Genomic DNA, 13408 nt, shown 5'->3' with positions numbered 1-13408 from the left:
TGGAACTGATGTAAATAGAAATCAGTTTAGAGTATCTCATTTGTATGCTTTTGTTTTTGCCAATTTAGCCCTGTGTCTTAGAAACTCATGAATAATTACGAGAAATCCTAGGATATCTTCTAGTAAAAGGCAGATCTCTGAACCTACTCAAGTCTTTGTGAGGGTGTTTTTTTCTTTTCTTTTTTTTTAAATTAAAGCCTTTATAAAGCTTTCCTCCCTCCCTCTTTCCTTAAGTGCAAATGTCAACTCGGTCAGGATCCAGTAACTCAGTGTGCGAAAATGAGATTAACAAAGTGCTAACCTGACCAGTGACAGACTCTGACTTTAGTTGACATATCATATTTTATTCTGTTAAGGAAAATGGACTGGAGAGCGGATGACTCTTAGACCTCCTGTTATGCATGTCTAGCTGTGCTTGCTTTCAAAGCTAGGGAAGGCACCTGTTCTAGACAGTCTTCTCATAGACAAGTTGTCTCCTCTACTCTCCGGCCTGGATGACTTACTCCTCTGGAATGGATTTCGTGGGCCCGTTGTGTTACGCTGTCTATCAAGTTTATCACTGATAGAATAGCTTTTCCTTGTGTGTGCATACAACATGCTGGACTCATCTGCTGAGTAACTGTTGGCTCTCTCTATTTTTGGAAGTGGTATGTTGTTGGACAGTGTTCTTGCTGTGCTGCTTTCTTGCGGAGATAAGGAAGCCCCCTTTTTGTCTTTGACCTCAATATCCTCATTATCAGAGCTTGGGTGACTTAGCTCTGCTTCTCTCTCTGGGTGGCAGCATCCCAAGTCCTCCACTTTGTCTCCATGATTTCCAGGAAAACTGGATCTTTCTGCAATATTCTGGGGAGCGCTGACACACCTGGTGTCTATGCAGTCTGTAATACTTGTGTACTCCGCTGTTTTGACTGGCACCCCAAGGCTGCTGAAATAGCTCCGAGAAGGAGAGAACATAAAACTGTGAGACTTCACAATTGGGGTTTCCTCCAGAATAAATGGGGTAGTAGCCAGATAGCGACTGCTTTTAGATCGCTCTAAGGTCTGATACAAAGGAGGGTCTGACTCCCAGAGGTTTTGGCTATCTATGATATGTGAATAATCTGACGAAAACACTCTTGTTTCCATTGTAGAGGTTTCCTCACAATCAATACTCCTGCCGGAAATTCTGTCACTGGGAGTACTGCTAATATACGCACTGTTTGCTAGAACAGAAGAGGCTATTTGAGCCTGCAGAGATGGGTCTCCGGTACCAAGTATATTAATTGAACCGTCGAGAGGTTCTATACCAGAATGCAACTCATCCATGGCAGAAACATAAATATCTATGCAAGACGAAGGCCTTCTGGAGTCTGGGGCAATTGACAAAGTGCTTGTAGGGGCTAATGGTACTTTTGCTTCTTTTGATACAGAGTGTGAGCTACTTGCTCGATGCAGGCTCACAGACTTTTCTTTAAAAATATTTTCCAACCTTTCTAACCCACATTTGTCTTTCATATTCACTGCATAGAAAGAGTGGCTTCGCAGGCGGGGCATGATGGTAGGAGAGGTTGGGGACATTGACTCCTCTCCTGCAGGATCTATACTCTCTTGAAGCTTGTAAGTGTTCCCTTCCTGGCTATTGAAGCTGCTCTGTCTCACAATGTAGGCTGCATCTGTGCAGTCTGAGGAGGTTCTAGATCGTATCTTAGTCATTTCCCCTCTATCTATACCAGTCAGCTTGTCTAAGGCTGCAGCCATTCGTCCTATCATGTCCTCCAGCTGAGCAAGCCTGACGTCTACAGTCTGAAGCGAAGCCTTCATACAATGTTCTCGTTCATTCACTTCCTCTAGGCGCATGGCCATGTTCTCTACCCTTCAAAAGAAGAATGCATGGGTTATATGCAGGGGAGTGATTACTGGTGTTCATTTATTAACCTGCCAAAGGGTATGGGAACAAATAGGGCTTAAAAAGTCCAGGCCAAATCCTCTGTTTTATTCTAATTTTTATATCACCCCATCTGCTGCAAAACAGTTAAGGTTTGATTAAGTGGCCAAAATGATTCCCCTTTTCTAGGAAACTGCAGTAGTGGTGTAGAACCAGAATAACCAGTTCTATGCTACCCACTTGTAGGCCTTGATGTAGGGTATGTTGGCAGGAGGAAGGGGGTGGTCTGCTCTGGCAATCCCCAGCTGCCAGAACTGCTGCTTTGGGTGCTGTTGCAGATGGGTAAAAGTTAGGGCAGCGATGAGGTTGCTATAAATTGTGCCACAGGCCAAAGCGGGATATGGCTGGCTCCAGGATTAAGGGGCTGTGTGTGAAAGTGGAATACAACCACTTTTGCCCCTGTCCCTCCTTGGGTTTTCTCTAAGTAGAGCTTATACAGATCTAAGGATCTAGTCTAATTGCTTTGCAGTTTATTTTTAGTTGATTGATAAAACAATTGTTTTATCAGTTACCTTTAAATACTTTAGTAGATTCAATACAATAGACCCATAGAAATTAGAGGTGGAAAATACTGCATAAATGGGGTCTGGATTGCACCCCAGTTTAATGGGCATGCAGAGTGGACAAAATTTTAGTTTCAGAAGTCTTATCTGAAAGAACAACACACAGCAAACTGTTTAGTACTACACCTCTACCCCTATATAATGCAGTCCTCAGGAGCCAAAAAATCTTACCGCATTATAGGTGAAACCGCGTTATATCGAACTTGCTTTGGCCTCGAGCATTTCCGTTATTAATAGTCACTTCCCGCCCCCTGACTGACCCCTCAGAATCCCCAACCCTTCCAACCCACCCCGCTCCTTGTCCCCTGACCACCTCCTCCAGAGACCCCCCCATCCCTAATCATCCCCAGGACCCCACCCCCTAGCCAACCCCCTGTCCTCTGACTGCCCCGACCCCTATCCACACCCCTGTCCCCTGACAGGCCCCCCGGGACGCTCACGCCCTATCCAACGCCCCCGTTTCCCGTCCCAACCACCCTGCCCCCAGAACCTCTGAACCATCCAACCTGCCCTGCTCCCTGTCCCCTGACCACCCTCCCCCCCCCCGAGACCCTCTGCCCCTTATCCAACCCCTCGGCCCCAGCCCGGCACCCTTAACACGCCGCTCAGAGCAGCGTGTCGGAGCCAGACACGCTGATCCACCGGAGTGTGCAGCCCTGCCCCCCAGAGCGCTGCTTTACCATGTTATATCCGAATTCGTGTTATATTGGGTCATGTTCTATCGGGGTAGAGGTGTATATGTATCGGACTTGGAAAGACGAATGGCTAAATAAACACTGCTGAGATTTGAAGCTGTGGTTTGGAGGAACGTCACTCTTCCCAAGTTGTTTTTTGACCACTAAACCACCCCTTCTAGTCAAAGGAAACAAAAATGTTTGGGGCAAAAGGCCTTTCCCACTTCAAGCACAAGATATAATCCCATAATAGAGAATATTCAAGCTACCAATTCCTACTGGAATCAATTTTGCCATATAATTTAACAATTTAACAAAAAGTCCTGGTTTTAAAATGCAAATTTTATATACTTCTTAGCCAATGACTGAATGCACTAGCACACATTCAACCTGTAAAATAACTCTTCTCTGATGACATATCTAACTTTAAAATTTAGGGATACAGAAGATACTGAACAAGTAGAAATTCTGATCCCATTGAGCTCATGGGGAATTTTGCCATTGATTTTAATGGTGGGCTCTGGAATGAAGCGTGCAATTAGAGTTAGTTTGTAGACAGCCAGTGTATAGTAAGGCAGGGTGATTTGTGCCTCTTTGTTTTAGGGAGCAGCCTGGTTTTTTTCTCTCTGTTTGTTTAGATTCTTGTGTGTTATTGTTCTGAATTCTAGGAAATAAAGTAGTGTTACATTGCAGCCTTCCAGCAAGACTATTTATGTTTTTATCTAATTCTCTGTGTGCATGCTGTTGCATAACAGTAGGGACCATGTCTGAATACGTATTTGTGCACCAGTTAATACATTCTGGTTCCAATCTTGATTGGAGTCTTTGGATGCTACAGTCAGAGACAATGCGTGTGGAGGGGAGCACATGCCCTCCGCCCGCAGATTTCTGCTTTCTATTTAGCTAACTGCCTGGAGTCACGGGCTCAAGGCACCTGGCATTGCTGCTTACCTCCCCAAACGTTCCTCTGCTCCCCCTATGGGGTGGCACACACCACAGGTTTAAAACATCTATTTTAGATCCAGAGGCAAGGTGTGGGGTGGTCACATGTTGCCCTGGTACCTTTAAATTGTGCCCTCCCCATCAACAGTCATGTGGGGCCTCTGGTTACAGTAATAATTTTAAATATTTTGAGAGGAAAGATAGCCCAGTAGTTAAGGATCCAGCTTGGGATGTGGGACACCATGGGTCAAGTGCCTATGCTTTTTGTGGGACCTTGGGCAAATAGTTTAAGGATAGATTTTTAAAAATAATCTTTGGGAGTTAGGTGAAGCTAAACCTAATATCTTAAGCACTATTAAGGTCTGATCCTCATCTTTTTGGAGTCAATGGCAGGTTTTTCCATTGACTTTAAGACAGGACTTGTCTGTTAATTAGGAAGGAACATTTGCAGGGTGGACTGATATGATGGCTGCATATATTTTAAGCAAAATAATTTAACTTCATGTAAATATATAATGCTATGCTGATTGAAATGAACTGCTGACAGTAGTATATTGTTTATGAAAGAAGGATTCCAAAGAGAATGTGTTGTAACTCTTCTACAATAGAAAGTCCATGTAAAAACATATCAATCCCACCTTGCTCTTGGTCTCCAGGAGATTGAACAAGGCTTGCCTTTCTAGTTAATATAATTGGAAGAACCACCTTACAGCTTGTTACTTTTCATTCTCATCTCCTCAAGTGTGTATTATTAACACATAGATATTATTGTGATTAATGCCTTTGAGAGAACCTACTAAGTAGGTAGATAGATATTTTTCTAAGTTATTTGACTGGTGTGCCCCATGAACATTTGGGATTACTAAAATATTGTTTTAGGTTTTTTTCCAGGTTCAGTTTTTCATTATAGGACGCTATAGGATGGTCAGAGTAGGAAAGATTCTACACACAGACCAAGTTTGAACTCCTTTGTGTGGTGTTTTACTGTAAATCCAAATACTAAATATAAAGCATGTCTGCTCAAACACAAATGCCAGAGGGCTTTCCCTTCAGCCACAGCCTAAGGTAAAGGTGTAAGTTGTCACTTGATTCAGAGAAGCCTGAAGCAAAAGAGCAAGGCCCTGGTCCAGCAAACACTTAAGCACATGTATAACTGTAAAATCAACGGGAATACTCACATGATTAAAGTTAAGCATATAAGCAAGCTTTGTAGGATTGGGGCCTAAGTATGGTTGACTTCCACCACAGTATAGGAACTCCCACCCCAATTCTTTTCTCAATTTCTTCTCTCTTCCTAGAGATTGCTTCCCCTGAGTCAAGACTCAGTCCTGCTCTCACATTACCCCACCAACTCCTCCCAATGCATCTCCTCTTGTAGTATTGTTGAGGAAGTTCATTCATTCATTCCCCATAACTAGCCTGCCTGCACCTATGGCATGTAACTATGGTCCTTTCTCAAGCTAAGCCACAGAACAGACTGTGTAAACCCAAAACGCTCAATAGGATGTTTAAGAAGCAAAGGCATCAATCCTGAATGAGGTGTGCAGCACATGAAGCAATGATGCTCAACAGAGTCTGACTGGGGAGCCTGCTTCTGAGCCGTCTGGCCTACGTGCAAGGCAAGACAGCAGCTCTGACTTACACTACTAGCATACAGTCCTGTAGGGATTTGACGGTACTGTAAGACTGGGCATAGCAGAGTTCTGCTGTGCCACTCATATGTCCCCCCCCTTCCTTATGCTAGGGGTTGGAGAGGGAGGAGTGGCTTATTCAGGAGGTGGTAAAGCTGCCTTCTTTCGGCTTCTTGCTGGGAGAGAGTTCCCCAACTCAGGGGGAATTCTCCACAGGCCTCTCTAGCTGTTTCACGTCCACTTTATGTCACACAAAGTAGATTTAGTGGACTCGACCTATTATTTTGTGGACCTTGCTTATAATTTAAGTTTTTAATGGATGTAATGCTCTATGTATTCTGCTACAGGATAATGACCAGGTATTGTGATAGAAAAGCGAGAGGGTGTGTAAGCTGCTGTGTCCTGCAACTTATTAACAATTTCTATTGAGATGGCCCTGAGTTATGTAGCTTGGATCTGGAGCGAGTTTTGAACATTCCTCAGTTTGGGGAAAGAGTAGAGGGGTTAGATTTATGTTTCTGGGTCAGAACAATTGGATAGAGTCTGGGTCCAGATCCAAACTTTTCCCGTGTTCAAGATAGCTGGGAATGGACTGGGACAGATCTGTGGTTCTGGTTCATAAAGTGTCTTTTATCTATAATAACAATAACTGGGGCTATATAAGATTCTAAGCACCTCAAATCTTTAATGTATTTATCCCCTGTGAGGAAGAAAATTACTGTCACGTCCATTTTACAGATGGGGAACTGAGGCACAGAAAAGCTAAGTGACTCATGCAAAGTCACAAAAGAAAGTCTGTGGCAGAGCTGACATGGAACCTGGGTCTTCCAGGTTCTGTGTTAGTCCCTAACCACTGGACTATCCTTCCTCTTTAATGTACTTTCATAAAAGTGTGTTGTTTGAGAATACAGTTCTCAGCCAGGAATGCGGATGGTTAAGGGGATATACGGTATGCTAGTCCTGTTCTTAGCTGGATTTACTTTCAAAGCTGAAATAAAACTAAAATATATTTCTATGCCAGTATAAAGCACATTTTAAACCTGGTTGCATCAGATGTGGTGCTGTGAGGATGCAGCATAGGTGGAAGAGAGTTTCTTCTTGAAATGAATTCACAACCATCACTCTCATTGTCTCTCTAAGAAAAACTTAACCAGAAAGAATTAAAGAGTTTTCATTGGCTCATATGAATTAGTTATTAATAGATTGACTGGATGTTGGCCTGAAATATTTACTGAGACCAATGCCTTAAGTCAATAGACATGATCTGTGATGGCGAACTCGAACTTAACTGAATTGCTCAGATACAGTGGTTATGAGGGCTACATAAACACTCATTTAAACAGAGAGAGGAGAGAGATCTGAGAACTATGTTGGGAATTTGCCAGGAACCTGAGGCTGCATAGAATTTACATAAAATGGAGTTGATTGCAGTTACCTTCATCTTTAATACAGAGAGAGTGAGTCTGTAAATTCTATGGGTGAAATTCTGGTCCCATTGAAGTAAATGGCAAAACTCCCATTCCACTTCACAGGTCCAGACATCCAGTGCTCTTGACCGCTCTAAGAGGGCTACACCTCAGTGCTAAAGTTACAGGTTGCCTTAAAGAACTAATAGCCACATTGGGCCTCCAGGTTATATTTTGACCACCTGTGTTCTAGGGCTATGATTTGAAAAACTCAGATACAAGAAGAACGCATGGATTTGTTATTTTCTAGCTGAGCTGGTTAAATGTTTTATAGTTTCAAAATCTGGATGAAAATTTGTAGTAAAAAAATTTGAACATTTTCCAGCCCGCTGCAGTTTGTAGGCTGTGAAGAATAATTTAAAAAGTAGCCTCAAGCAGTTCCCTCACCAAGGAGAGGAAGAAAGTAGCAATGGTAACAGGAACACATTTAAAGATACATACTATATAGAACAGTTGTGGGCAAACTTTTTGTCCTGAGGGCCACATCTGGGTATGGAAATTGTATGGCAGGCCATGAATGCTCACGAAATTGGTGTTGGGGTGCAGGAGGTGGTGAGGGGTTTGGAGTGTAGGAGGGTGCTCTAGGCTGGGACTGCAGGGTTCAGAGGGGGCTCTGGCCTGGGGCAGGGAATTTGGGCATGGTGGGGAGGTGAGGGCTCCTGCTGGGGGTGCAGGCTCTGGGGTGGGGCTGGGGATGAGGACTTTGGGGTGCAGGAGGGTGCTCTGGGCTGGGGCTGAGGGGTTCGGAGGGCAGGAGGGGGATCAGGGCAGGGGCCCAGAGGGCTGGGGCCCAGGAGGAGGTCAGGGGTGCAGGCTCTGGCTTCCCCTTCTTACCTCAAGCAGATCCCGGAAGCAGCAGCATGTCTTGCCTCCAGCTCTGTGTGCTGCCCCCTCCACTGGCACTGCCCCTGAAGCTCCCATTGGCCACAGTTCCTGGCCAATGGGAGCTGCGGGGGTGGCACTTGGGGCAGGGGCAGAATGCGGAGCCCCCTGGCTGCCCCTATATGTAGGAGCCAGAGAGGGACATACTGCTGCTTCCAGGAACTGCATGGAGCTGCGGTATGAGCCTGTGGAGCGGTCCCCGACCCCGCTGCCCAGTGAGAGCTCAAGGGCCGGATTAAATTCGCTGGCAGGACGGATGTGGCCCGTGGTCTGTAGTTTGCCCACCCCTGATATAGAATGAACCAAACCAAACCAAAAATCACCTTTCAGAAGTGACGCGGATTCTTTCATCATTGGAAGAATTAAATCTATCATCCTTTTCTCTAAAATATTCTTCTATGCACTGCTCCTCAAAGTCATGCACTTTTTTTAGTTCGTCTTCGGTTATGAACAGTTCTGTGGGAATTACAGGAGGAATGTGACACTGACAAAGCAGAAATTTATAAGAAACAAAATCCTGATTTTTATTATTGTAGACCGTTGGCGAAACTTTCAAAAGCAGTCTCCAAGGTTGTATCTACATCATACACTTGTATGAGAATCAGCAACTGAATTAGCGCACCAGCCATCAATCAGGCAGATAAATATTGTGCACACAAAACTATTGCTGTGAATTTTAGCAGTTGGATGAATATCACTTTGAAAATGTAGTCCTGTCTTTTTACAAAATCATTATTAGGGTTTAATGAACTAGTTAAAACAAAGAAATAAGGCCTGGACCTTAGCCAAATTTGAACCATTTTTTACTTGGGAAAAGTTTGGGTAAGTTCTCCTATTTCTAATATCTCCCAAACAAAGATCCTTAACTGTACTTAAATTCTTAGCATCTCTTCTGGGCCAGGTGCTGTTTTCAAAACTTTCAGGTTTCAGGGTTCCCTGTTGTCAAGTGGAGGGAAGAAGGGCATGTTTGTATATCGAGCAGTGGTAAGGGAGAGGGGAAAATTTAATACATTGTGCTGGTTTTCTCTAAGGGTGGGAGATACACTGATAAAATTAAATAATTAATTTGTTAGTATTTGTGTGCATATGTAGTTGTTTCTCACTGAAAAGGTTATTGTAGAGCTGAATTCAGTTTACATGCCCTCCAAACTATAAGGACCACCAAATGAATTTGAAAGTCATGCTTTTTATCTACAGGTGTAAGCTGGTTGAACCTTACTTAGTCCATAGTCTCTCTCATCTTGGTCACTTTCATGTTTCCGCCATCTGCAGCAGAGGTGTTGGAAAATCATAGTCATGTGGCTGAAAACAATCAGAGGTGGTGGCAGGACTGGCCTTTCATGAAATGTCATGATTAATTGATACCTCTGAAATTTCCACACTTGGTTGGATATAGATTTGACTTCAAAAAATGTGTTGCTAAAAGAAAAGAGAGAGGGGAAAAGAGGACAATAAAGTGAGATTGAAACCATCTTTGGATATTCCCCCACATGATAATACAGTACCTAGTTAGACAGATTTCACATAGTGTCAAAGCCCATCATAAAAAACAGAACAAGATTCACTGTTATCACCTCAAGAAAGCATGACTGTACCAGCAGTTTCAAAGATATGCTGGTTATGAATGACAGAATATTAATACTTAATACTTCACAGTTGGGCTCATGCAGTTAGGCTCATGAGGTGAGTAAGTGTTATTATCCACATTTTATGTATGGGTAAAATGAGGCAATGAAGGATTAAGTGAACATGTGCCATAGTTGAGATTAGAATGCAGAAATTCCTTGCTCTCTGTCCCAGTGGATCTCTGTAGGTTGGATACCACAAATTCTAAAGAACTATACAGCCACCACATACCCTGGGGACAGGGCTGGACCTACACCAAATGGCGCCCAAGATGAGGAGTGTCTTTTGTAACTCCATTTGTTACACTTTTGAATACCTTATTTGTTATTGCATTTGTAACCCATCTCATGATTTTGATGCATGATTTGCATGCATGATTTATCCCTGTCATATAAGAGGATAAATTTGCATGCTAGGATCTATAAATCTGTATTTTATTTCATGTCATATATAAACCAATTTAAAAAAATCATTTCCTCTAAGCTTGTAGAAACTTTTTAATTTTAAGAATAACTGAAATGTACTAACATCAACACCTGAAACATTTTACTTCAAACATTCTATTTTCTCTTTTGTCGCTAACAACAAAAACAGCCCCCCCAAGCCCAACACCCCAAGGCAGTCACCTGCCCCTAAATCCGGCCCTGCCTGGAGACAATCTACTCTGTCACTCCCACCTATAATAAAGCTCCCCTGAAACGGATTCCAAACCCCAGTTTACAGCACAGCAGTCTGCAAAGGCTGCCATGCTGGCCAAATCATCACTGTGACCCAAGGACCTCTGGATGGAGTACAGGGATCCCATGGGTTCATCAAAAGCATGTCATATAAGGCCTGGATCACACTGGTCAGCATAACCATTGCAAAATGTATGTATGGATGTTGTATAAGGAGTTGTGTGTATATACTTAAAATTATGTTCTTAAGGTCTGTGATTAAGGACTGGTCACCAGAAAGGTGATAAGCAGGTTTTCTTTCAGGTGGTGGTGAGTGCCTCACAACCTAGGGGGCCCCAGGGAAACGTCACAATCATAACTCCCTGAATCCACATGTATCAGTGTTCCACTCACTTAAAAACAGCAATGAGGAGGTTCACCAGAAGAATATTTGCAACCAAGAGGTAGCATGCCATGATGGCAGGAACGATCCATGCTCCTGTCTTGCAGGGGGGCAGCTGGATTATTTTGCCATCCTCTCTGGTTTCATTTTGGCCGCAGGGAGCTGGGAAGAAACAGTATAAACAAACGAATGAGAACGAAACCTAATTTTCAGCACTCCCTACAAAAGTATTTAAATATTTATGAAGAAGGTTTTTTCCCCCCAAAAAAATCTTCCAAAGCACAGTGGGATGATGCTTCCCCAAGAGGTTTGATTATATACTTGCCTCATGCTGTGATCCAACACCTGTCAAATTCACTACAGATTATACAAGCTACTGCTCTTGATATTGAATGCTCTTCTGTTAGCAGCATCAAGATTTTCCCTGAGAAATTTCAGGAAGTCTATATGGTTTGAGTGATTTTAGTTGCAGCTGCCTGTCCCTCATTGACCTTTCAAACTGCTTCTGAAATAGTGCTATGTACTGGTGTTAATTAGAGGTTTGCATGTGAACTGACTCAAATGCTTATTCCTACGAGCTAACATATATTTTCTATTTGGAATAAATAATTAGGGTTTTGCTAATTGATAGAAGGGACTGCAAATCAATACCACAAAGTAATATATGAAATTATTTGGCCATTGCTGTACACAAGAATCTAAGAACCACCATGGTAGTGTTTGTAATGACCCTCTGCTATAAAGGACTTTTGACTGCCTGCCTAGAATAATGCATGAAACAATCAAGTATTTATTGTACCAGGTATGGGAACATGGAGGCAGTGGAGCTGCCCCCAATTTATTTTCTGAATGATTTAGATTCAAATACACTCTGTACTAGTTTTTTGGAAGTAGGGGGAGGAGGGATAAAATATTACTTTTTAAGTTCTCTGATAATGTTTTGGCCAGACTCCCATTTATAAATGTGAGTTCAGTTCATAACTCTGGTTGGCATTTTGGTCTCAAGCGATCTATGTACTCTTTCTAACCCATTGCAGCACCCTGACTTATTCAGATCAGCTTTTAATGATGACAGTGTCCCAAAATAAGTGTCCAACGTATGATAGCAGCCACATTATTTTGATCCATTTAATACTGTAGTATTTGGTAAGGGTGCAGTCTGAAGATCAGCAGCAAGAGAAATGAAGTGCTGAGCAGCCTTTTGTGAAGATCAGGTTCCTTATTTTCATGACATGCCGGATGTCTACCTACCAAGGTTGGCTTTGGCAGCCAGGTTTTTAAAGGTGCCTTAGCTGTCAGGGAAAAGGCATGTAATGTCAGAACTCTTTCTTTGTTTTTGGTTCCTTGAGCAACTTAAAGTGGTGAGCCTTGTAACACGTGGTGGTTCCTGTTGCCTGACCCGTTTCATGCTGGCATGTAACTTTCCTATACCTTAAGATTCATCCTGAGTAAGCATCTTTTTGGGTTCTTCAAGGAAACCACTGAAGAAGTGGCTTACATATACCCCTTCAAAGATACAATGGACATTATCGATAGCCTTCCATCATTCCCTCCATTAAGGTGGGATTTTTCAAAATCCCACCTCCCCAGAAGCAAACAGGATGTTAGGAATCATTAAAAAAGAGATAGAGAATAAGACAGAGAATATCGTATTGCCCTTATATAAATCCATGGTACGCCCACGTCTTGAATACTGCATACATATGTGGTCCCTTCATCTCAAAAAAGATATACTGGCATTAGAAAAGGGCAACTAAAATTATTAGGGGTTTGGAACAGGTCCCATATGAGGAGAGATTAAAGAGGCTAGGACTTTTCAGCTTGGAAAAGAGGAGACTAAGGGGGGATATGATAGAAGTATATAAAATCATGAGTGGTGTGGAGAAAGTGAATAAGGAAAAGTTTTTTACTTGTTCCCATAATATAAGAACTAGGGACCACCAAATGAAATTAATGGGTAGCAGGTTTAAAACAAATAAAAGGAAGTTCTTCTTCACTCAGTGCACAGTCAACCGTGGAACTCCTTGCCTGAGGAGGCTGTGAAGGCTAAGACTATAACAGGGATTAAAAGAGAACTGGATAAATTCATGGAGGTTAAGTCCATTAACGGCTATTAGCTGGGATGGGTAAGGAATGGTGTCCCCAGCCTGTTTGTCAGAGGGTGGAGATGGATGGCAGGAGAGAGATCACTTGATCATTACCTGTTAGGTTCACTCCCTCTGGAGCACCTGGCATTGGCCACTGTCGGTAGACAGGATACTGGGCTGGATGGACCTTTGGTCTGACCCAGTGTGGCCGTTCTTATGTTCTTAAAAGTACTCAGCATTGGCCTAACATTGCTCCTAGTGAAGTCAATGGAGTTTTAGCACTGACTTCAGTGGGAGCAGAGTTAGGCAAACATTGAGTGCTTCTGAAAATCCCCCCCTAAATCAATAAATCTGTGACATACAAATGTAGTTTGATTTCTTTTCAAAATGTTTACTCTGGGCCTGACCCAAAGCCCACTGGAGTCAATTGTGGATGATATTGTGGTGTTAGTCATGTGTATCAAGTAGCACTGAGGCCTTGTTTTTTTGGGGCAGTATGTGAAGATTTTATACTATTAAATCTGTACTTGATGCAGTTGTATGGGAGAGGTCAA

General features: G+C 42.8%; 1 protein-coding gene across 6 annotated transcripts in view; it reads right to left on the bottom strand.

Annotated features, from left to right (window-relative positions):
• Positions 1-405: 405 nt before the first annotated feature.
• TRPM3 (transient receptor potential cation channel subfamily M member 3) overlaps positions 406-13408 on the bottom strand; it is a 612909-nt gene continuing 599906 nt past the window's right edge. For all 6 annotated transcript variants that reach the window (XM_077816402.1, XM_077816403.1, XM_077816404.1 and 3 more), the window contains 4 exons: positions 10779-10929; positions 9302-9501; positions 8406-8538; positions 406-1852 (listed from right to left, as the gene is read on the bottom strand). In XM_077816402.1, coding sequence (XP_077672528.1) covers positions 406-1852; positions 8406-8538; positions 9302-9501; positions 10779-10929 — 1931 coding nt within the window. The remainder of the gene's footprint in view (positions 1853-8405; positions 8539-9301; positions 9502-10778; positions 10930-13408) is intronic.

Source organism: Eretmochelys imbricata, chromosome 5 (assembly GCF_965152235.1).
Source record: "Eretmochelys imbricata isolate rEreImb1 chromosome 5, rEreImb1.hap1, whole genome shotgun sequence".
NCBI lineage: Eukaryota > Metazoa > Chordata > Testudines > Cheloniidae > Eretmochelys > Eretmochelys imbricata.
Note: the sequence above shows the minus strand (reverse complement) of the source record. Positions and strands in the feature narration are given on the sequence as shown.